At 37.4% G+C, this 23,685-nt stretch overlaps 1 protein-coding gene across 3 annotated transcripts in view; it reads right to left on the bottom strand.

Moving 5' to 3' along the window:
- Positions 1-23,685, bottom strand: part of CCDC15 (coiled-coil domain containing 15) — a 53,272-nt gene that overhangs the window by 15,472 nt on the left and 14,115 nt on the right. For all 3 annotated transcript variants that reach the window (XM_057552405.1, XM_057552406.1, XM_057552407.1), the window contains exons 6-14: positions 20,724-20,846; positions 19,858-20,466; positions 19,155-19,277; positions 18,793-18,915; positions 16,786-16,928; positions 16,423-16,540; positions 15,825-15,947; positions 9,705-9,797; positions 8,053-8,156 (exon numbers count right to left, since the gene is read on the bottom strand). In XM_057552405.1, the coding sequence (XP_057408388.1) occupies positions 8,053-8,156; positions 9,705-9,797; positions 15,825-15,947; positions 16,423-16,540; positions 16,786-16,928; positions 18,793-18,915; positions 19,155-19,277; positions 19,858-20,466; positions 20,724-20,846 (1,559 nt within the window). The remainder of the gene's footprint in view (positions 1-8,052; positions 8,157-9,704; positions 9,798-15,824; positions 15,948-16,422; positions 16,541-16,785; positions 16,929-18,792; positions 18,916-19,154; positions 19,278-19,857; positions 20,467-20,723; positions 20,847-23,685) is intronic.

Here is a 23,685-nt window from a genome sequence, read left to right as displayed (position 1 = left end):
ACAACTCAGCCCAGGAAGCCTTCCCTGTCCTCGAGAAAATGGACGCAGCACCAGCAGCAGCAGCCTTGGCGCATGTCCTGGCCCTGGGCAATTTATATCCCAGCGAGGTTTCCTGGGGGACTGACTTCTCTCTTTTTTTTTGTGATTGAACAGCTCTGCCCCACGGGGGGCCTTTTTCACACTTGAGTTCGAAACACAGTCTCCGTGCTCTCAGACATTCTTGTAATTTTTTCCTTCTAATGACATAAGAAGAAAGACTTTATTTTACTGATATTTTACTTGATTTTTTACATTTATGTTGATGAAAGAAATTAGTCTGTAACATTGCTTTCTTGTAATACCCATGACAGGTTGGTATTAAGGTTATATACTGTCTTCTATAATTATCTGGGAAGTATTCCCTGTTTTCCATTCTCTGGAATATCTTATATAAAACTTGGTATTATTTTTTCCCTTAAATATTTGGCAACTAACATTTATTGAGCATATACTACATGCCAGATTCTATACTAAGCTCATTTACTATGTTACCTCATTTAATCCTCACAGCAACTTTCTAAGGTATATATCATTATTATCCCTGTTTTATAGAGAAGAAACTGGGGCTTACAGAAGGTAACTTTCCCAAAGTCACAGAGCTGGTAGGCAGCAGAACTGGGACTTCAACACATGTATCCCCATGTTCTTAATCACTTGCTATACTGCCTTGTAATACTTAATATATGGTATTATGATTACCTATTCATTTATCTGCCTCCCCATTAGTCAGTGAAATCTATCTAGTAAGATCCTTGAAGGGTGGGATCATGTCTTCCATTTTTTGCACCTCTTAAATCTAGCATCATGTCTACCAATTAAAAGATGCTCAATAAGTAGCTGCTAAGTGAATGAATGAAAACATATCATTTGATTCTTAAAACAACTGGGTGAGGTAAAGTGGTTATTATCAATCCCGGTTCAGAAAGCAGGTATATGTTTACTTTAGAATGTTGCTAAAATGGCTTCTGTCTTTAAGTTAAAACATATAACCCCCATGCAAAGAAGGCATACATGATTTAGTTTCTTCAACAAGGAAAAAGCAAAAAATAAATTTTAATTACTTGCAAACTGTCAATGACAACAGATTTAATGTTCTGATACCATCTGTAAGACAGAGACCTTCATATTTTTTCTGGGGTCAAGAGTATAAATCCAACAAGAAAAAGATAATCTGGTGAGAAAATGGCAATAAAACAAAAGCCTTAAGCAGAAAAGCTTTCAAAGAAGGTCAGCAGTATAGCTAAAGAAGAATTCCCCACCGACTATGCCATGTGTTAGGGATGTCATAAGAAGATTTAAGGTAGACATAAAATACCCACAGCAGGGATGTCCTGGCTTCAGTTAAATGAACTGAAATTTCCGTTCTGTCTTTTGCCTGATGAGTCTGTAAAAACACTTATATATGGGCACCACAGAACTGAGATTTTTTTTGATGTAGATCAGATCATAATTATGGCAAAATAACTAGGTTATAGTACGACAAATCTGGCCTAGATATAAGAATGAACGTCCGAGAGCCAATGTCCTTATGTTCTGAAATTGTTATTTGGGAGATTATATCAATATAACTACAATCCTAAAGAATATTAAGAATAGAAAATATCCTTGAAATATTTAAATAGAATTCTGCCTAAAGGATACCCTAGACAACCTCATGTGGATTCTTCCAAGCCTCTCTCTTCTAACCCCAATCCAAAATACACATACACACACACTTTTTTACTGCAGCAGTTTTTGTCAAGTTGCTTTTAGGACAAGAGTATTATAACATATCTCAAAGGGGAAAAAAAATGTGAGAATAAAAACATACCAAAGGAACTATTAAACACCTCACAGGAAAACTATTCTCACCAGTGGACTGCCACATAAAAATTTCAGAAGTCTTTGTACTCTCTATAGCAAAACAAACAAGATATTCAGCAAGGGGTCCCTTACAATGTAGATATTGCTTAGGCTCCCAAAGTCAAATATGCTAAAGATAAAAAATTGAAATGCAGAAAGAATAGAAAAAAATGATTTACTTCCACCAGTGAAAGACAATTCTTTTTTTTTTTTAATTTATGTATTTATTTATTTTTGGCTGCGTTGGGTCTTCATTGCTGCGTGCAGGTTTTTCTCTAGTTGTGGCGAGCGGGGGCTACTCTTTGTTGTGGTGCACGGGCTTCTCATTGCGGTGGCTTCTCTTGTTGCGGAGCTCGGGCTCTAGGCGCATGGGCTTCAATAGTCATGGGACGCGGGCTCAGTAGTTGTGGCTTGCGGGCTCTAGAGCACAGGCTCAGTAGTTGTGGCGCATGGGCTTAGTTGCTCCGTGGCATGTGGGATCTTCCTGGACCAGGGCTCGGACCCATGTCCCCTGCATTGGCAGGTGGATTCTCAACCACTGCACCACCAGGGAAGCCCAAAAGACAATTCTTAAACATCTTGGAGTGTTTACTTTAGTCATTTTGTTCATCATCATTGTTTTTGCAAAAAGCTTTGTTTCCATTGAGTCCATAGCTTGGGAGCAGTTCAGGGGTGGTCAAGAAGCTGCCCTGGGGAGGGAGGCACAGGCTCAGGCAGAAGCCCCAAGGACAGGGGCCTGCAGCAGTGCCCCTCATAGGCCACTGGGTCTTATTTTACTTGGAATATTTACATTTATGCTCATGAGAGAAATTAGTCTGTAAGTGTTGATTTCTGGTAATGTCCTTGTCAGGCTGGTACTAAGATTACGCTGGCCTCTACAATTATTTGGGAAGTATTCTCTGTTTTCCATTCTCTAGAATAGTTTACGTAAACCCTGGTGTTATTTTTTTCCCTTAAATATTTGGGATCCCCTAATGAAGACATCTGAGCCTGGACCTGAACTTGAATTTTTCTTTTAGGTAAGATTTTTTTTTCAGTAAGTGATTTAATTCCTTTATGTGATATGGGTTTACTCAGATTTCTATTCCTTCTTGCATCCATTTTCAGTTTTTTATTTTTACAGGAGTTTGTCTATTTCATCAACGTGATCAAATTTTTTAGTGTAAAGTTGTTCATAATGTCCTCTTATTAACATTTAATGTTTCTAGGCTCTGTAGTAATGGCTCCTTTTTCATTCCTAATACTGGTAAATGATGTCTTCTCTCATTTCGTTTCACTGATTAGTAAAAGAGATATGTCCCCAGCAAAACTAAATTTTCAAAGAACCAATTTTTGGCTTTGCTGATTTTCTCCATTGTACATTTGTTTTCTATTTCATTGATTTCTATTCTTTCTGATTTCTTTCTTCCGGTTGGATTTGCTATTGTTTCCTAGCTTCTTAGGATAGCAAATTATAATGTTGATCTTTCAGCCTTTTCACTTTTTCTGATAATTTCAGTTGAGGCTGCAATGTTCCCTCTAAGCACTGCTTTAGCTGCATCTGAGAAGTTTTGATATGTTTTATTTTCATTCTTATTCCCTTCAAAGCACTTCCTAATTTCCACTATAATTTTATCTTTGAAAATGTACTTCTTACTAATTTATAGCTTAATATTGCTATAGAGAACATACTCTAGAAGATAACCCAGGATGTGATCAACTTTGGTAAATGCCATGAACACTTGAAAATATATTGTCTCCGTTCGGTGTTTTTATGAATGTTTTCATTTTTCTTAAGGAAATATCTAGCAGTAAAGCAGCTGGGTCATAGCGTAGGTGTACATTTAACTATATAAAAATACTAAACAGTTTTCTAAAGTAGCTGTGCTCTTCTCCTCTTTCACTTTAAATACATGAGTTACAGTTAATCTACACCCTTGCCACTATTTGGTACTGTTAAGTTGGGTTTTGTTTGTTTGTTTGTCTGTTTAAGCTATTCTAGTGAGTATGAAGTGGTATCTCATTGTGCATGGAGTGCATATTTTAAGATCCTATTTTTTTAATTTCAGACTTTCTATTTTATTCTATTTTAAAGATTCCAGTTCTCTGGTGAAATTCTCCATATTTTCATCTATTTTCTCCATCTTTTCCTCTATTTACTTAAAAATATTAATCATGTGTTTTAAAGTCCTTGCCTGATAACACCAGTATCTGTGGCATCTGTGAGCCTGCTTCTGTTAACTTTTGGTTATCTGGTCCTATCTCTTGACATGCCTAGAAAATTTTAACTGAATAATATTGTTTTAAAATTTTTTATAGGCTCCAAATTATGTTATCTATGACCAGAAAGAGTTTACCCTTTTCTCTGCTAGGCAGAGAGTGCAGCATTCATCACTTTTATCCAATCAAGACACTTGAGCAGAAGCAAGAAGAACTACAATTCTGCAGCCTGTGGAAAGAAAACCACATTCACAGAAAGACAGACAAAATGAAAAGGCAGAGGGCTATGTAACAGATGAAGGAACAAGATAAAACCCCAGAAAAACAATTAAATGAAGTGGAGATAGGCAACCTTCCAGAAAAAGAACTCAGAATAATGATAGTGAAGATGATCCAGGACCTCGGAAAAAGAATGGAGGCAAACAAAGATCGAGAAGATGCAAGAAATGTTTAACAAAGAACTAGAAGAATTAAAGAACAAACACCTAGAAGAATTAAAGTGCACACGGAACATTCTCCAGGATAGACCACATCTTGGGTCACAAATCAAGCCTCAGTAAATTTAAGAAAATTGAAATCATATCAAGCATCTTTTCTGACCATGAAGCTATGAGATTAGAAATTAATTACAGGGAAAAAAACGTAAAAAACACAAACACATAGAGGCTAAACAATACATTACTAAATAACCAAGAGATCACTGAAGAAATCAAAGAGGAAATCAAAAAAACCTAGAGACAAATGACAATGAAAACACGATGATCCAAAACCTATGGGATGCAGCAAAAGCAGTTCTAAGAGGGAAGTTTATAGCAATACAATCCTACCTCAAGAAACAAGAAAAATCTCAAATAAACAATCTAACCTTACACCTAAAGGAACTAGAGAAAGAAGAAAAAACAAAACCCAAAGTTAGCAGAAGAAAAGAAATCATCAAGATCAGAGCAGAAATAAATGAAATAGAAACAAAGAAAACAATAGCAAAGATCAATAAAACTAAAAGCTGGTTCTTTGAGAAGATAAACAAAATTGATAAGCCTTTAGCCAGACTCCTCAAGAAAAAGAGGGAGAGGACTCAAATCAATAAAATTAGACATGAAAAAGGAGAAGTTACAATGGACACCGCAGAAATATAAAGCATCCTAAGAGACTACTACAAGCACCTGTATGCCAACAAAATGGACAACCTGGAAGAAATGGACAAATTCTTAGAAAGGTATAAATTTCCAAGACTGAACCAGGAAGAAATAGAAAATATGAACAGACCAGTCACAAGTAATGAAATGAAAACTGTGATATAAAATCTTCCAACAAACAGAAGTCCAGGACCAGATGGCTTCACAGGTGAATTCTATCAAACATTTAGAGAAGAGCTAACACCCATCTTTCTCAAACTCTTCCAAAAAATTGCAGAGGAAGGAACACTCCCAAACTCATTCTACAAGGCCACCATCACCCTGATACCAAAACCAGACAAAGATACTACAAAAAAAAAAAAATTACAGACCAATGTCACTGATGAATGTAGATGCAAAAAGACCTGAACAGACACTTCACCAAAGATGATATACAGATGGCTAGTAAGCATATGAAAAGATGCTCCTCATCATATGTCATCAGGGAAATGCAATTTAAAACAACGAGACACCACACACTCCTATTACAATGGCCAAAATCCAAAACGCCGACAGCATCAAATGCTGACAAGGATGTGGAGCAACAGGAACTCTCATTTATTGCTGATGGACTGCAAAGTGGTACAGTCATTTTGGAAGAAAGTTTGATAGTTTCTTAGAAAAATGAACATCCTCTTACCATACAATCCAGCAAATATACTCCTCAATATTTACCCAAAGGAGTTGAAAATTTATGCCCACACAAAACCTGTACATGGATGCTTATAGTAGCTTTATTTGTAACTGCCAAATCTTGGAAGAAACCAAGATATCCTTCAGTAGGTGCATGGATAAATAAACTGTAGTACATCCAGATTTTAGAATATTATTCAGCACTAAAAAGAAATGAATTATCAAACCATGAAAAGGAATTTGAGGAATCTTAAATGCATAATACTAAGAGGAAAAAGTCAATCTGAACAGGCTACATACTGTATGATTCCAGCTATATGATATTCTGAAAATATTAGGTTGGCCAAAAGTGCCTTTGGTTTTTAAGTAAAAATAAAAGACACATTTTTTCATTTTCACCAAGAAGTTTATTGAACAACATATTCACCCTTTTGTTCCACTACCTTCTGCCATTTTTCAGGCAACTTCATAATTCCATCTTCCCAAAACTTTTTATCTTTTTGAGCAAAGAACTGTTCCAGGTGCCTTTTACAGCTTCCAGGGAATTGAAATTTTTTCCATTAAGAGAATTTTATAAAGACCAAAATAAATGGAAATCCAAAGGTGCAGTGTCTGGTGAATGTGGCAGGTGAATCAGAAGTTCCCAGCCAAGCTGTAATAGTTTTTGCCTGGTCATCAAAGAAACATGCAGTCTTGCATTATCCTGATGGAAGATTATGCGTTTTCTGTTGACTAATTCTGGATGCTTTTCATTGAGTGCTGCTTTCAGTTGGTCTAACTGGGAGCAGTACTTGTTGGAATTAATCGTTTGGTTTTCCAGAAGAAGCTCATAATAGAGGACTCCTTTCCAATCCCACCACATATACAACATCACCTTCTTTGGATGAAGACTGGCCTTTGGTGTGGTTGGTGGTGGTTCATTTCGCTTGCCCCACAATCTCTTCCTTCCGTTCCACATTAGTGTACGGTATCCACTTTCATCACCCCTCACAATTTGTTTTCAAAATGGAACGTTTTCATTACGTTTAAGTAGAGAATCGCATGCGGAAATACGGTCCAGAAGGTTTTCTTCGCTTAACTTATGTGGAACCCAAACATCAAAGCGATTAACATAACCAAGCTGGTGCAAATGATTTTCAGCACTTGATTTGGATATTTTGAGTATGTCGGCTATCTCCCGTGTGGTATAATGTTGATTATTCTCAATTAATGTCTCGATTTGATCGCTATCAACTTCAACTGGTCTACCTGACCGTGGAGCATCATCCAGTGAGAAATCTACAGCACAAAACTTTGCAGACCACTTTTGACATGTTCAATCAGTCACAGCACCTTCTCTATATACTGCACAAATCTTTTTTTGCATTTCGGTTGCGTATTTACCGTTCTTGAAATAATAAAGCATAATATGCCAAAAATGTTGGGTTTTTTCTTCCATCTTCAATATTAAAATGGCTACACAAAAATTCACCAATTTTCATAAGTCTTTTTTTAAATGCACGCTGATATGACAGCTGTCACATACAATCTAACAAACTTGTTTTGAATGAAGTTAAAGACAACTAAGTGCTACTAGAGCCATCTTACAGAAAAACCAAACGAACCTTTTGGCCAACCCAATAGCAAAACAATGGAGTCAGTAACAAGATCAGTGGTTGCCATAGGCTGGGGGAAGGGAGAGATGAATACACAGAGCACAGAGCATTTTTAGGGCAATAAAACTATTCTGTATGATACTACATTTGTAGATACATGTCATTATACATTTTTCAAAACCTATAATAATGTACAACACTGAGTGAAGCCTAATGTAAAATATAGATTATGATATGTCAATGTAGGTTTATGAGTTGTAACAAATGTATCACTGTGGTACAGGATATTGACAGTGGAGGAATCAGTCCATGTGTAGGGGCAGGGAGTAAACGGGAACTTTTTGTACTTTCTGCTTAATTTTGCTATGAACCTAAAACTATTCCCAAAAAAAAGTCTATTAAAAAAACATAGCTCTTAACCATCTTTTAATACTACGACCCAGATCAAAAAGAGTTGTTTGCACTATGGATAAGAAGGTAAAACCACTGCTTGATTATTTCTAAAACCTAGCTTCCAAAATCATCTTAACTGGTAATTTAAGGCTCACAATGAGGATCAAAGAACTTACTTTTCAATTTTCTTCCTTTGTTCTTTTTGCCTTTGTTGTTCTTTCACTTGTTCTCTTTCAATATCCATGAAGAGTCGTCTATATCTCAGGTACTGCTTTTGACGCTAAAGAAAATAAGTTAAAATTGTTAAGATTCCGCTCTCATAGGACTTTCCAAGAAAGGAAAATATCCTTGTGCCATAGACAAGAAAACCATATGATACAAAAGTCACAGGGAATTAAGTCCTTAATTTCCTTCTATTTATGGTGACTCAGGATAATATCACATATAGCAAGAGATTTATGTTTTCAAGCACATAGCTATTAGATGTAACAGACAAATCAGAAAAAGAAGTACTAATTTAGTCTGCCCTTAGCATGGTCAGTTGTCAATAGCACTTGAGGAAATGATTATATTTAATATGATAAGATACATACTATATTTACTCTGTGTTCCCAAGTAGTAAGTACCACAGAAGCAGAGCCAAAGAAAGAATGTAAGAGGTATTTTATAACAGAACAACGTCACTTTAACTTTTCAAAATTAAAACCACACTACAAAAGCACACTCTAAGCCTAGCCTAATATGGTGGGGAGGAGGGAAGATTGAGGAATATCAGAGCATCATGCTTTTAAAGGGAACAAGTATAATAAAAGCAAATGCTGGGGCTTCCCTGGTGGCACAGTGGTTAAGAATCTGCCTGCCAATGCAGGGTACATGGGTTCGAGCCATGGTCCGGGAAGATCCCACATGCCGCGGAGCAACTAAGCCCGTGTGCCACAACTACTGAGCCCACGTGCCACAACTGCTGAAGCCCACGTGCCGCAACTACTGAAGCCCACGTGCCTAGAGCCCGTGCTCCACAACAAGAGAAGCCACCGCAATGAGAAGCCCGTGCACTGCAAGGAAGAGTAGCCCCTGCTCGCCACAGCTAGAGAAAGCCCGCGCGCAGCAACAAAGACACAACGCAGCCAAAAATAAATAAATAAATAATTAAAAAAAAAAAAAAAAGCAAATGCTACTACCCTGTGTGTGATCTGTTCATACTTCCAAATTTATATATTCTCTTTTTAAGGGCACAAGCTACTCAAAGAGCACTAGTATACACACAGACATGTTTTTGTTCTTAGAGTAGCTTGTGTCTTTTTGGTAAAAATTATTAAAACTATAATAACAATTCTCAATATTGAGGATACATCACAATCATCTGTGGTGTTTTTTTAAAACAAAGATGCTGCAAACCTACCTAAGATACTGATTCAGTATATCTGCTTTGGGTCCTGGCATTTGTATTTGGAAAAAAGCTCCATGTCTGATTCTGGTGCATGGCCAGTGTTAAAAACTGTTCATTTAAACTAACTTTAGATTGAAAAGGAAAAAAAGGAAGTCACAAATTAAAACTCTTCCTTAAATTAGCTATTATGGCAAATATACACTAACTGAAGAAACTCACTAGGATCACCTCTCTGATTTCACATCAAGGTACCCTAAATCCTAGAAGCTTAGAAGAGAAGTTCAACATATTAAAATGAGTCAAGTAACTTTTGTGCCTTTATCTATGGAATTTGTAGTACTAGCTCTTAATGTGTTAGGACACAACAAATTGTTTCCAATCTCACATGTACTATTAAAGTAGAAACACTGATGTCCAAAAGCCATTATCACTACATACCTCTTTCTTGTCTTCCTCTTGACTTACTCCTGACTGAAGTGCCAGTGGAGTTTGGAATTCAGTGTTCAATCCTGATTGATATTCACCACCAACCTGTTAGAAAGTCCAGTCACACAAAGAGACAAAATTGCCGAAAGTTAGCCCTATGTATGCTTTTGATAATTTCACCTATTGATTCCTTTCTCCTGCAATCTTGAGCTCAACTGGATAAAAAAATTAAAAAAAACAAATATAAAAGAATAAAATTTTAAAAAAGAATAAAAGAAAGAAATTAATCAAACAAAAACAATAAAGAAAAGAAAATATCCAGGTCAAAAACATGGATGGGGACTTCCCTGGTGGTGCAGTGGTTAAGAATCTGCCTGCCAATGCAGGGGACACGGGTTCGAGACCTGGTCCGGGAAGATCCCACATGCCATGGAGCAACTAAGCCCGTGTGCCACAACTACTGAGCCTGTGCTCTAGAGCCCGCAAGCCACAACTACTAAGCCCACACACCACAACTACTGAAGCCCGCGCCTAGAGCCCATGCTCCTCAACAAGAGAAGCCTCTGCAATGAGAAGCCTGCACACCGCAACGAAGAGTAGCTCCCGCTCGCCACAACTAGAGAAAGCCAGCACACAGCAACGAAGACCCAATGCAGCCAAAAAAAACCAAAAGAGGATGAACTAATGACAGATCAAAATGTTCAGAATGAAAGTACTTCTAAACTGATCACTTGAAATCACTCTATCATGAGTGTGTGCTTGGGACTGAATCCAGGATATAAAACTAGATCCCTTAACATCTCAAATCTATAATCATTTTCAATTTATACATATTCTTGCAAGGTGTGAGTTTAGAGAATAAAAGCTTGAAAATATTATAGCCATCAACTGACATGGCAGGGAAGAAACTGGGGCTTATTTCCCCCCTAATTATTAGAAAAGCTGGTTGACATAACTTAGTACACTTACTTGGACATAATATGGTTCAAATTATGATCTCTAACTTTTAGAAATAAGAGTTTAAAATTACTTTTATCTTTTTAGCTTAAAAGTTATTTATCTTTCAGCAAAGTTGCAAGATACAAGATCAGTATGCAAAAATCTATTGTATTTTTATGTACTTGCCATGAACAATCTGAAAATGAAATTAAGGGGAAAATCCATATAAAATACCATCGAAAAATACTTAGGAATAAATTTAATAAAAGAAGTGTAAATTGTATACACTGAAACCTACAAAACATTGTTGAAAGAAATACAAGATCTAAATGAATCAGAAGGCTTAATATTGTTAAGATGGCAAATTGATCAACAGATTTAATGCAATCTACATCAAAATTTCAGTTGACTTCTTTGTAGAAGTTGACAAGGTTATCCTTAAATTCATACGAAAATGCAAGGGACCTGGAATAGCTGAGATGACCTTGAAACAGAAGAACAAAGTTGGAGAACTCACTCTCCCCAATTTCAAAACTTACTGCAAAGCTACACTGATCAACACAGTGTGGTACTAGCATAAGGATAGACTTATAGATCAATGGAATAGAACTGATAGTTCAGAAATAAACTCTTAAATTTACAATCAACTAATTTTTGACAAGAGTGATAAGCGAATTCAATGGGTAAAAAGAGTCTTTTCAACAAATGATGTTGGGTCAACTGGATATCCAAGTGCAAAAAAGAATGAAGTTGGACCTCTACTGAACACCATATAAGAAAATTAATGCAAAGGGGATTGAAGACCTTGCAGAATGCAAGAGATATAAAATTCTTAGAGAAACACACAGGAGTAAATCTTCATGACCTTGGATCAGGCAATGGTTTCTTAGAAATGACACCAAAAGCACAAGCCACGAAAAAGTAAGTAACCTGGACTTCTTCAAAATTAAAAATTTCTGTGCTGCAAAGGAAAGGAAACCACCAAGAAAGTGAAAAGACAACCCACAGGATAGGAGAAAACATCTGCAAATCACAAAACGAATAAGGGTCCTGTATGTAGAATATGTTAAGAACTCACATAACTCAATAATTAGAAGACAAATAATCCAATTACAAATTGCGCAGAGGATTTAATAATTTTCCAAAGAAGATATACATATGGCCAATAAGCACGTGAAGAGATGCTCATCATTAATCATCAAGTAAATGTAAACCAAAACCACAATGAGATACGACTTCACACCCATTAAGAGAACTATAATTAAAAAGGCAGACAATGACAAATGTTGGTGAGGATGCAGAGAAATTGGAACCCTCATAATACTGCCAGTGAGAATGAAAAATAGCGCAGCCACTTTGGAAACCAGTTTGGCAGTTCCTCAAAGGTTAAGCATATGATTACCATAAGTCTCAGCAATTCCCCTCCTAGGTATATACCCAAGGGAAATGGAAACACATATCACAGAAAAACTTATAAACAAATGTTCATAGCAGCATTATTCATGACAGTCAAGAAGTGGAAACAATCCAAATGTCCATCAACTGATGAATGGATAAATAAAACGTGCTATATGAATATAATAGAATATTATCCAATGAATAGGAATGAAGTACTACTACATGCTACAAGGTCAATGAACTTTGAAAACATTACGCTAAGTGAAAGAAGTCAGTGACAAAAGGCCATTCCACGATCTCATCTATATAAAATGTCCAGAACAGGCAAATCTATAGAGACAGAAAGTAGATTAGTGGTTGCTTAGGGCTGGGGATGGGGGTGAGGGGAAAAAGGGAGCGAGTGGCTGCTAATGGGTATATGACTTTTGGGGAGTGATGAAAATATTCTAAAATCGATTGTGGCAAAGTTTGCACAACCCTTTGAATATAGTAAAAACACTGAATTGTACACTTTAAATGGGTTACTTGCATGGTATATAAAGTAGTCAATCCTCATTATTTGAATACTCCTATATTATTTGTGAATTTGCCTATTCGCTAAAATGTATTTATCACAGAGTTAATACTCGCATTGCTTTTGTGGTCACTTGCAGACATGCACAGAGCTGTGAAAAATCTGAATCGTCAGTTGTGCACATTGCCAGCTGAGGTCGAACACGGTGATGCTCTACCTTTGCTTGGGCCTTCATGCTGTAAACAAGTATCCCTTTCAAGGTACATTTGGTGCAAAGGTTTTTGTATTTTTGTGCTTTTTTTGTTGATTTTGCTGTTTAAAACATCCCTCAAGCACAGTGCTGAAGCACTACCTAGTGTTCTTAAGCATAAGAAGGCTGTGCTGTGCCTTATGGAGAAAATATTTACATGTATTAGATAAGCTTCGTTCAGGCACGAGCTATAGTGACACTGGCCCTGAGTACAATGTTAATGAATCAACAACACACATTAAAAAGGTGTCTTTAAACAGAAATTCACACAAAACAGTTGAGCAATGAATGGTTCAGTATTCACTAAAATTCAGTGTTTACGGCAACTTTATAGAACATAACTACTATGAATAAAGAGAACTGACTGTATATTTCAATAAGGCTGTTATTTTTAAAGTTATTTATTTGTTATAGAGAAAATCTGAAAACAATACATGGCAAAAGGCTAATGGTGGTTATCTCTGGAATTTTGGGGTCTTTTTCTTTTTGTTTATTTGTATTTACTTTCGCTATAATAAAAATGAAATTTTCTGCTTTCAAAAAAGTAAGAAAAACTGGACTTCCAGCACTGGCCAAGGAGTAAGCCCACTCTGAGCCTCTCTCTCTCACTGATTGTAACTAAAAATTCCAGGAAATGTGGCCCCTGGTATCTGGAGAGTATATGGGGTGGGTATCCTCAAGAGGAGTGAGTTCAGAACTCCACTCAATACTCTGTAATGACCTATATGGGAACAGAATCTAAAAAAAGAGTGGATATGTGTATACGTATAACTGATTCACTTTGCTGTACAGCAGAAACTAACACAACATTATAAATCAACTATACTCCAATAAAAATTAATTTAAAAAAAAAAGATGCATGAGTTAGCAAAGTGGATTCCTTAATTCTGTGTATGAACTGGCACACATCCCAGAATCACCCCTGAGCTGTGCATGCATGGGATGGACTTAAAGAAGTATAATGAAGGCTTTGAGAACTGAACTAACATTGGAGCCACTGTTCACAGAAGATGAGGAAGAACATATAATCTGAATTTAACCAGGTTGACTGCTTGCCAAAACAAACAAACAAAAATATGCAACATTATTCAGAGGATTTTAATAGAAACCTGTCTCACAATATAATATTCAAAATTGGACCCAGAAGAAAAGATGGCAAGATAATCCAGAATATGGATCCAAAGAAAGACAATTCTTCCTCTGAGATTAGTAGGAACAGGTAAGAATGGCAAAAAAGTAAATGGTCAAGGGAGTGATTGCATGATGGCTTCTATTTTTTTTTTTAACGAAAGTCTGAGAGTATGGGGGTGCAGCAGGAACTTTAAGGAGTATTTAAGGGTTAGAATTATCAGTGTGGGCCATAGGTGAGGGAGCAGACAAGTGGCAAGTAAGGAAAAAGCTAGGCAGCACTGGGGACCCAGCTGTGACTATAAACCGTAAGGATGAATGTGTATAAATCTACACTATTAAAGAGCTTTTTTCCAATAAGGCTGGATTATTTGGGAGCCTAAAATGTGAAAGGACTGATCCAGGGTTGAGGATTTTCAGGGCTGGTATGGCAGAAGGACAAGAAGAAGAGGTTCTGACTACCAAAGCTGCACCCTCAACTAAACAGTCAGGATCAGGTACCCCTCTTCTGTGCTCAGCTAATGCCCTACGCATCCTCTACCACTAAGTACGTTGCTTCAAAATTATCGCTTATTTGTCAGTCTCTCTTCTTTAGACTGTCTGAAATTTGAGTGCTATGTCTTGTTCATAGTTATATCTTTGATATTTAGAACCTAAACAATGGCTAACATCAAACAGGTGCTCAATAAGTGTTTGATTGACTAATTCTTTCTAAACAAATTTAGCAAGAAACTAGCAGGTACCAGGCACCATGTTAAAGGCTGTCCACACTCCAGTAAACAAAACAAGTGTGGTGCCTCTCCTCATAAAGCTTATAGACTAGTGGAAGCCATGTAAATAAGTAAATAATTACGAACTGTCTTGTTTATGGAGAAGGAAACAAACAGAATGCACGGACAGAGGAAAAACAGAAGAGGGGAGGCCTAATCTTGATAAGGTGGTCAGAGCAGTCTTTTCTAAAAAGGTGACATTTAAGCTGAAACGTGAAGGATGAGAAGGGACCAACTTTGTGAAGAAAAAAGAGAAGACTATCCAAGCAGAGGGGGAAAAAAAGCAAAACAGCTGAAGTAGAAAAGGGCCTGGCATAGTTCAGGATATATAAATGGCAATGCAGAAGAAAACATGACAGCCTTCCCTTAGACCAATCTTAGAGACCCAAACCAAAAATAACAGAGGATCTGCAGTTTAGTCCTAAAAACCTCAGCCCAAATCCATAATTCTGCCTTTATGCCTCCTTTTCTTTCTGATCTCTTAAAACAGCCAAGAGGAAATTTCTCTTTTTCTCTTTCATATAGTCTAACAACGCTGGTTGCCTGAAGGCTCTGTCTTTAAAATAACGTGAAACCACAAGTCAGAAATTATCCAGACAATGGTAAAATTCTAGTGGGAATAAACTAGACTTCAGTTAAGTCATAGAAAAATCTTAGTAGGCCAGCGTACTGTGACATTTTCTTGAAAAACTATAGATCTTAAATCAATACACCAAAACTTAGGCAATATAACCCTAACAAGCTCCAGCCCAAATTCTGAATAGTTTATTTCTTGGTGATCCTACCTTATGCTCTACCAGGTTACTAATGGAGATCTAGTCCTGGCTGTTGGTGAAAGATCCTCCTGACCCCTCCCCCTCAGAAACCACTTATTTCTTTCCCTCTCACACCATAGAAGACAACGGCCACCAGAAATACACCTTTAATAAAAGAACATACATGTAAAAAATACAATTTTCCAATAGGCAACAAGCGCTCCTGAGAATACCCTAGGCTTCGGCGAGTAATCTTAGATTTTACACACTATGAAATAAACTCAGAATCTGCTTTTTGCTCAGCCTTACTGCTCCCAGCTCAGTAGGACCCATAACCCTATCTAAACTCCAGGGCTCATACTCTACAGTCTGCTTTACCTGTCTGCTGCTGGAAGCCTCTCTCTGGTGCTTGGGTGGAAGATGTTGATGGCCGGCCGGAAGCAAACCTGCTCGCTGTCTTTCAGCTATTCCAACAGACGGTTGCTGTATGGAGCGTAAGCTCTAAAAGATACAAATGCATTCACCAAATTGTGTGAGCAGTGACGTAATGGTAGTAAAAATACTTTAGGCTGCAGCGATACCCCTGCTGTAATCTAAATAGGTCAGAATAGTCTAATACATTACGGCATAAAAGTAGACATTACACTTCTTGCCACTACTATGGATCTTAACTGTATCTGCAAAGCAATAAGTTTCTCTATCCATAAAACAAGGATAATAATAGTATCCATCTCCCAGGGTAATTGTGAGAGTTAAATGAGACAATGGATACAAAGTTTTAGAACCATTTTGGCTATGGTAAATGCTTAATGAATTTAAGCTGTTAGTCTTAATAATATTAATAACATTATTGATAATATTAATAAGAGATAACACTATCATCATCATCATTGTTGTTGGTAGCATAGCTCTGGCAAGTCTATATCAGACTCTAACTGACTTTCTGCTGCTTACACTTTACTATACTCTGCTCTACCTGCTCTCTGGTGGAGCCTGGATCCTGGATTTCATGTAAAACATATTCATGATGCTCCAGAAATAACTCCATTCTCCATCTCTCATCTGTCATATTATGTGAGGCCTGCCCATAGTTCCTGTGCTAAAAGAAAACAAACATTGAACATCAATTGTCCAAGCGGTAGCATCATGCCAGGGCAATAGTAAAAGCTTCAGTGAAGAGGCCAGAAGTAGTTTCAACAGGGCAGAATGGTCACGGAACAGGAGGACATTATATCTTTGCCCATTGTTATTGACCTTAACACTAAACCCCTGAAGCAGTTACTACTTTGCCCTGTCAATCTTGAACCAAAACCTAAGGAATTTACTCTCTGTTACTTACTTCTCACTATATTCTGCTTTACTTATTCTCTGGGAGAGGCTAGGTCTTGAATACCAGGTGAAACATACCGATGGCACTCCAGAAGCAACTCCTCTTTCAATCTCCCATTTCTCAAAAGATGAGGGCTGCTTGATACACTTGTTCTAAAGGAATAACAAAACACAGAACTAATTGTCTAAGCAAAAATTATAGGTTAGTGACAATACTGTACACTTCAGTGACAACCCCGAAATAATGATACTAGGGGAGGGTAATATAACAATTAGAGGTGTGCATGTGTGTGTTTAATATAAAATTTCCAAACATACATAAAAGTGGGAAAAAAATTAGTATAATAAATCCCAGATACCTATCACCCAGCACCAACAATTAGCAACATCATGTTTTTTGTTTTTGTTTTTTCTTTTAATTTTTATTGGAGTATGGTTGATTTTACAATGTTGTATTAGTTTCAGGTGCACAGCAAAGTGAGTCAGTTATACATACATCCACTCTTTTTTAGATTCTTTTCCCATATAGGCCATTACAGAATATTGAGTAGAGTTCCCTGTGCTATACAGTAGGTCCTTATTAGTTATCTATTTTATATATAGTAGTGTGTATATGTCAATCCCAATCTCCCAATTTGTCCCTCCCAGCAACATCATGTTTTTTCATCCATCTCTTCTCCCACTTTCTTTCCTGGAGTATTTTAAAGCAAATCCCAGATTATTCTGGCATTTTTTTTCTTTTTCATTTTTTGCATGGGGCAACTCTTTATTCAACAACACATTTGGAAGAAGATAAGGCAACAAGGCAATATTTTTATAATGTTGCTAGCATTTTCTCAGGTAAAGCCAGGAAAAAAGCTTGTGTCATTTCCCAAAGTACTCCTACTCGATGTCCCCAATAACTCCATGCAGAAACACTAGAAGTGGTGAAGTCTAGGAAGTTTTGAGTGGCAAACAGCTTGTTTTTTCCTTCATCATAATTGGTTTGCAAATTGGATGTCTGGCTTTGGTGTACTGCTTCAGATGGCCAAGAGTAGAATTCCTTCAGTATGTATAAGACTAAATGTCAAAAGCCAAATTTGCTGAAGGACTTGAGTTCAAGAAGAACAATTTACGGATAACCAATCAATGTTATATAAAACCTATCTCTTATTTAACCCAAATGACAGAGGTATGCTTTCTCACCTGGACTCTTTAGATCTGGCACACTCTGAAATAAATGAAGACATCATACCCTTAGCCTAACTCTAGAAGCTTTAATTCTATGTAGTCTACATACTAGCTAGCTTGGCAAGCTCCAGCCCAAATCTTAAGTAATTTCATCTGTTACTCTTTTAGAAAGTAGACAGTGCTCTCACTGTATTCTGCTCTACCTGCTCTCTAGGGGAGGCTTGGTCTTGCATTTTAGGTTTAACATACTGATGACACCCCAGAGTCAATTCATCTCTCACTCTCTCTTCTCTCATAAAAGATGACAGTTGCTTCAGAAACATGTTCAAAAGAAACAACAAAAACAGAAAACAAGTCGTCTAACCAGGGCAACAGGCTAATCTTAATACTCTAGGCTTCAGTGAGAACTCCAGGGAAATGGTACCAGATGAGGATATTCTGATGCATTTTGGTTTGAATGAGGATGTTATACTTTTACCCCAACTCTATAGATCTTAATTTTTAATCCCCAAACACGTACAGAATAGTCTGACAAACCCCCCTCCCAAATTTTAAGTAATTTAGTATCTGCTAATTCTTCCTATAATATTCACGTAAGGGCAGTATGCTTGTGGTAATAAAGTGGGCTTCAGCAAAAGTTATAGTATAATCTTAGTAAATTAAAATAGTCTGATTCCACAATAAGAATATGAATGTGATTTATCATCCTTCTGAATGACAGAACTGATTTGACTGATACAGTTCACTGAACAAGGACCTGATTCTATATTTGACATTACCAGTTGTTGAAAATGTATAAAATCCAGTTACTTTATTTCCTATCTATCTCTTTCTGATTGTGCTCTACCTGATCTCTGATGAAGGCCTGGTCCTGAAGTTTAGGAGGCAGATACTGATAACCTGCCAGAGGAAAGTCTTCTCTCCCTTTCTCATTTGTCATATCACAATATGACTCCTTGAAGCGTACCTTCTAAAAGAGAAAAAAACATAAAGTGTAAATTGTTCAGTGGGAGTAACATGATAGCAATAATATTCTAGGCTTTATTGGGAGCCTTGCGGTAATTTTTTCAACTCCAGATAATGTGAAACATTATGGAATACAACAGAAAACCATACTTTTTGAAATCTAGCTAAGAACAATCTTGGAAAGTTCCAAACTAAACCAAAACAATGCAGTTCCTGATGGTCTCTCTCCTTTTTCTGCTCTACCTTGCTGTTGATGAAGGCCTGATCTTGATGCCTGTGTAGAAGATCCTGATGGACATCCAGAGGAAACACCTCTCCCCCACTCCTACCTATCAAAATTGATGCTGGCGGCTTCAAATTTGCTTTCTAAAAAAGAACAAATATAAAATAGCAATTGTTCAGTTAAGAAAGACAGGTTAATCAATAATACTTTAGGTTGCACTGAGAATTCAGGAGTTAACTGAGGTCAGAATACAATTGAACATCTTATAGAATAAATTAACACATTATACTCTATTCCCCATAAATCCAGCCACAACCCTAAGTAATTTACTTCCTGTTGATCCCTTTCTTCTTCCTCTTGGTCTAACTGATCCCTGGTGGAGGGCTGACCTTGGAACCTGGGTAAAAAATACTGTTGGACACTTGTGGGCCACTCTTTTTTCCCATCTTTCAGCTCTCAAAACAAATGACGGCTGCAAGAAATACTTTCCCTAATGAAGAAAATTTTTTAAAAAGCAAATTGTCCAGACAGGAGTAATATGCTGCTGATAATATTTTAACACTTAATAAGAACCCTGGACATTTATTTGATAAATCAATCAGTAAACTATTTTGTTCCAACTATGGCTCTCCAAATCAGCTGCAATATAGTCCTTGCAAATCCCACTACAAGCCTTAAAGAGCTTATTTCTTTTTGTTATATCTCCTTTCCACTCTATTTTACCTGATCTCTGGGTAGAAAATCCTGGTCCTGGCATTTGGGTTGAACATTCTGGTCTTTGGGAAGAACATGCTGGTCTGTGGGTAGAAAATCCTGGTCCTGACATTTGGGTAGAACATTCTGGTCTTTGGGAAGAATATGCTGGTCTGTGGGTAGAAAAGCCTGGTTTTGGAGTAGAAAATCTTGGACTTCCAAAACAATATTCCCATCTTCTAGTTCAACATTCTGATCTTTCAGCATAACACTCTGAGTTTTGGTCTTAACAGCCTGGGCTTTGGGCTCAAAAGCTTGGCCTTCCAAAACAATATTCCCATCTTCTAGTTCAACACTCTGATCTTTCAGCATAACACTCTGAGTTTTGGTCTTAACAGCCTGGGCTTTGGGCTCAACAGCTTGGCCTTCCAGCTCGATATCCTCGGCACTGAGCCTCAGCTCAACGCTCTGGGCTTCCAGCTCAACACTGCAGACACCTGTCAAATCACCCTGGGTTTGCAGCAGGTCACCTTGGGCTTCTGGAAGATAATCCTGGGCTTCTGGCAGAACATCCTGATGTAACTGCTTTACCTCTTCCTCTTCCATCACAGCAAATAATGGATTTTTGAATTGTACTTTCTAAAAGTGAACATAAACATCAAATATAGAATGCCAAGCATCAGCAACACTGGGTTTTCTGCAAGATTCCTAAAATAATCTTAAAAGGATACGGTAGTCAAACAAATTACTAAAATAAAATGCAAAATTACGGTCTTTGCTCAACTCAATAGAACCTAAATCTACAGTCCCAAACCAGTACAAGAATACTGGCATCTCTAGTCCAAATCATAATTACTTTAATTTCTATTACACTATCTCTTTTCACTCTGCTTTACCTGAACTGTGCTGAAAGGTATATCCTTGTCTTCAAAAAGGAGATCCTGCTGGTCCCCCCAAGACAAATTCTTTTTCCCTTTCTTATCTATCATAATAGATGAAGATTGCTCAGTGTCAGGTTCCTAAAGAACACACAAACAAAAATGGAAAAGAAAAAAAAAAACAACCAAATGTATCTGTTACAGGTAGAAACAAGAATGCATGCAAAAGAATTAAGTTAGAACTCTTCCTCACACCATATATAAAAACTAACTCAAAATGGATTATAGACCTAAATATGAGAGACAAAATTATAAAATTCTTAGAAGAAGACATAGGATTAAGCAATGGCTTAATAGATACTGCACCAAAGGCACAAGCAGCAAAAGAAAAATAGATAAATTAGACTATACCAAAACTAAAACTTTTGTGCTGCAAATGATAGCATTAAGAAAATGAAATGACAACCCAGAGAATGGGAGAAAATACTTGCAATCAAGTATCTGATAAGGGACTTGTATTCAGTATAAAGAATTCTTATAACTTGATAATAAAAAGACAACTCAATTTAAAAATGGCACTACATTTGAATACAGATTTTCTCCACGAGAGATATATAAATGGGCAATAAGCACATGAAAAGATACTCAAGATGATTAGTCATCAGGAAAATACAAATCAAAAGTATGGAGAGATACCACTTCACACCCACTAAGGTGGCTATAAAAAAGATGGGCAATAACAAGTTTTGAAGACGATGTGGAGAAATTGGAACCCTCATACATTGCTGATGGAAAACACCTTGGCAGGGGCTTCCCTGGTGGCGCAGTGGATAAGAATCTGCCTGCCAATGCAGGGGACAGAGGTTCGATCCCTGGTCTGGGAAGATCCCACATGCTGTGGAGCAACTAAGCCTGTGCACCACAACTACTGAGCCTGTGCTCTAGAGCCCGCGAGTCACAACTACTGAAGCCTGCGTGCCTACAGCCCATGCTCCGCAACAAGAGAAGCCACCGCAATGAGAAGTCTGCACACCGCATCAAAGAGTAGCCCCCGCTCGCCGCAACTAGAGAAAAGCCCATGCACAGCGATGAAGATCCAACAGAGCCAAAAATAAATTTTAAAATTAATTAATTAATTATTTAAAAATTAAAAAAAAAAACACCTTGGCAGTTCCTCAAAATATTAAACATAGAGTTAACATGACCCAGAAATTCCACAACCAGAGAAATGAATGTCCATACAAAAACATGTAAAAACTGCTTATAGCACAATTATTCATAAAAGCTAAGAAATGGAAACAACACAAATGTCTATCAACTGATGAACAGATATACCAAGTGTGACATACTGATGTACTTATACATGCTACAATGTGGATGAACTTTGAATACATTATGCAAAGTGAAAGAAGCCAGTCACAAAAGACCCCATATTATATTATTCCATTTATATGAAATGCCCAGAATAAGCAAATCTACAGAGACAGAAAGTAGTTTAGTGGTTGCTTAGTACTGGGGGTAGGGACAGGGAGGGACTGGGGAGTGACAGTTAACAGGTACAGGGTTTCTTTCAGGGGTGAAGAAAATCTTCTAAATTAGATTGTGGTGACAGTTGCACAACCCTGTGAATATACCAAAAACCTCTGAACTGTATACTTTAAGTGGGTGAATTGCGTGGTATGTGAATTATAGCTTAATAAAACTGTTAGAAAAAAACAACTATTGGGCATTATAATCTTAATACTTAAACCCATCCTTAATTAGCTGTGGATAGTTCTAACAAGGCATCTTTTTTCCTCTACTCTTTACATTTCCCTACCTGATCTTCCATAAATTTCTGGTAATCTACAAGAGTTAAAAGACCTTGATGGACCTCAAAGGGCATTTCTCCTCTTATCCCTACATTTATCCTAGTGAATGATGGTTTCCTACAAAGTGCTTTCTGAAAAAAAAGAAAAATTAATACAAATATAAATGGTCTAGAGAAAGCAATATGCTCATGACACTAAGCTGAGTTTTTGTGAAAGATCTGGAGCAATCCTAGCAGGTTATGGTAGTCTAATACAGAATAGTGAGTTCTATTTCAAGTATACAAACAAGTCACTTACATATCAAACACATGGAAGTGAAATTCCTGGTAGGAGAATTTTTTTTTTTTTCTTATTTATTTATTTATTTATTTATTTATTTATTTTTGGCTGTGTTGGGTCTTCGGTTCGTGCTAGGGCTTTCTCCAGTTGCGGCAAGCGGGGGCCACTCTTCATCGCGGTGCGGGGACCGCTCTTCATCGCGGTGCGCGGGCCTTTCTCTATCGCGGCCCCTCCCGTCGCGGGGCACAGGCTCCAGACGCGCAGGCTCAGCAATTGTGGCTCACGGGCCCAGCTGCTCCGTGGCATGTGGGATCTTCCCAGACCAGGGCTCGAACCCGTGTCCCCTGCATTAGCAGGCAGATTCTCAACCACTGCGCCACCAGGGAAGCCCGAATTTTTTTTTTTAACATCTTTATTGGAGTATAATTGCTTTACATTGTTGTGTTAGTTTCTGCTGTATAACAAAGTGAATCAGCTATACATATACATATATCCCCGTATCCACTCCCTCTAGTGTCTCCCTCCCTCCCTCCCTATCCCACCCCTCTAGGTGGTCACAAAACACGGAGCTGATCTTGGTAGGAGAATATTTTAACTTTATAGATGATAATTTGCCCCTATCCTAGCCAGTAACAATTTCAGAAGGCTTATAATTTTGTCTTGGTGATCTAACAGTGGGCAAGGCAAATATATCTCTTCTATGTTTATCTCTAAATCTGGAACAACAATAACAACCAGAGAGATTCTAATGTCAGTCGAAACAAGAAAACGAAACCAGAGTTCAGCTGGGTTATAGATTGTTTTCCTTTCTGACTGGCAGCTTCCTCCTTCACACAACTGAATGGGTAGAAAACTGCTCAGATTTGAGGGAAAGACTACGTACTTGATAA

Source organism: Balaenoptera acutorostrata, chromosome 9, assembly GCF_949987535.1.
Source record: "Balaenoptera acutorostrata chromosome 9, mBalAcu1.1, whole genome shotgun sequence".
In the NCBI taxonomy this organism is placed as follows: Eukaryota; Metazoa; Chordata; class Mammalia; order Artiodactyla; family Balaenopteridae; genus Balaenoptera; species Balaenoptera acutorostrata.
This window is presented reverse-complemented; position numbering and strand designations above follow the sequence as displayed.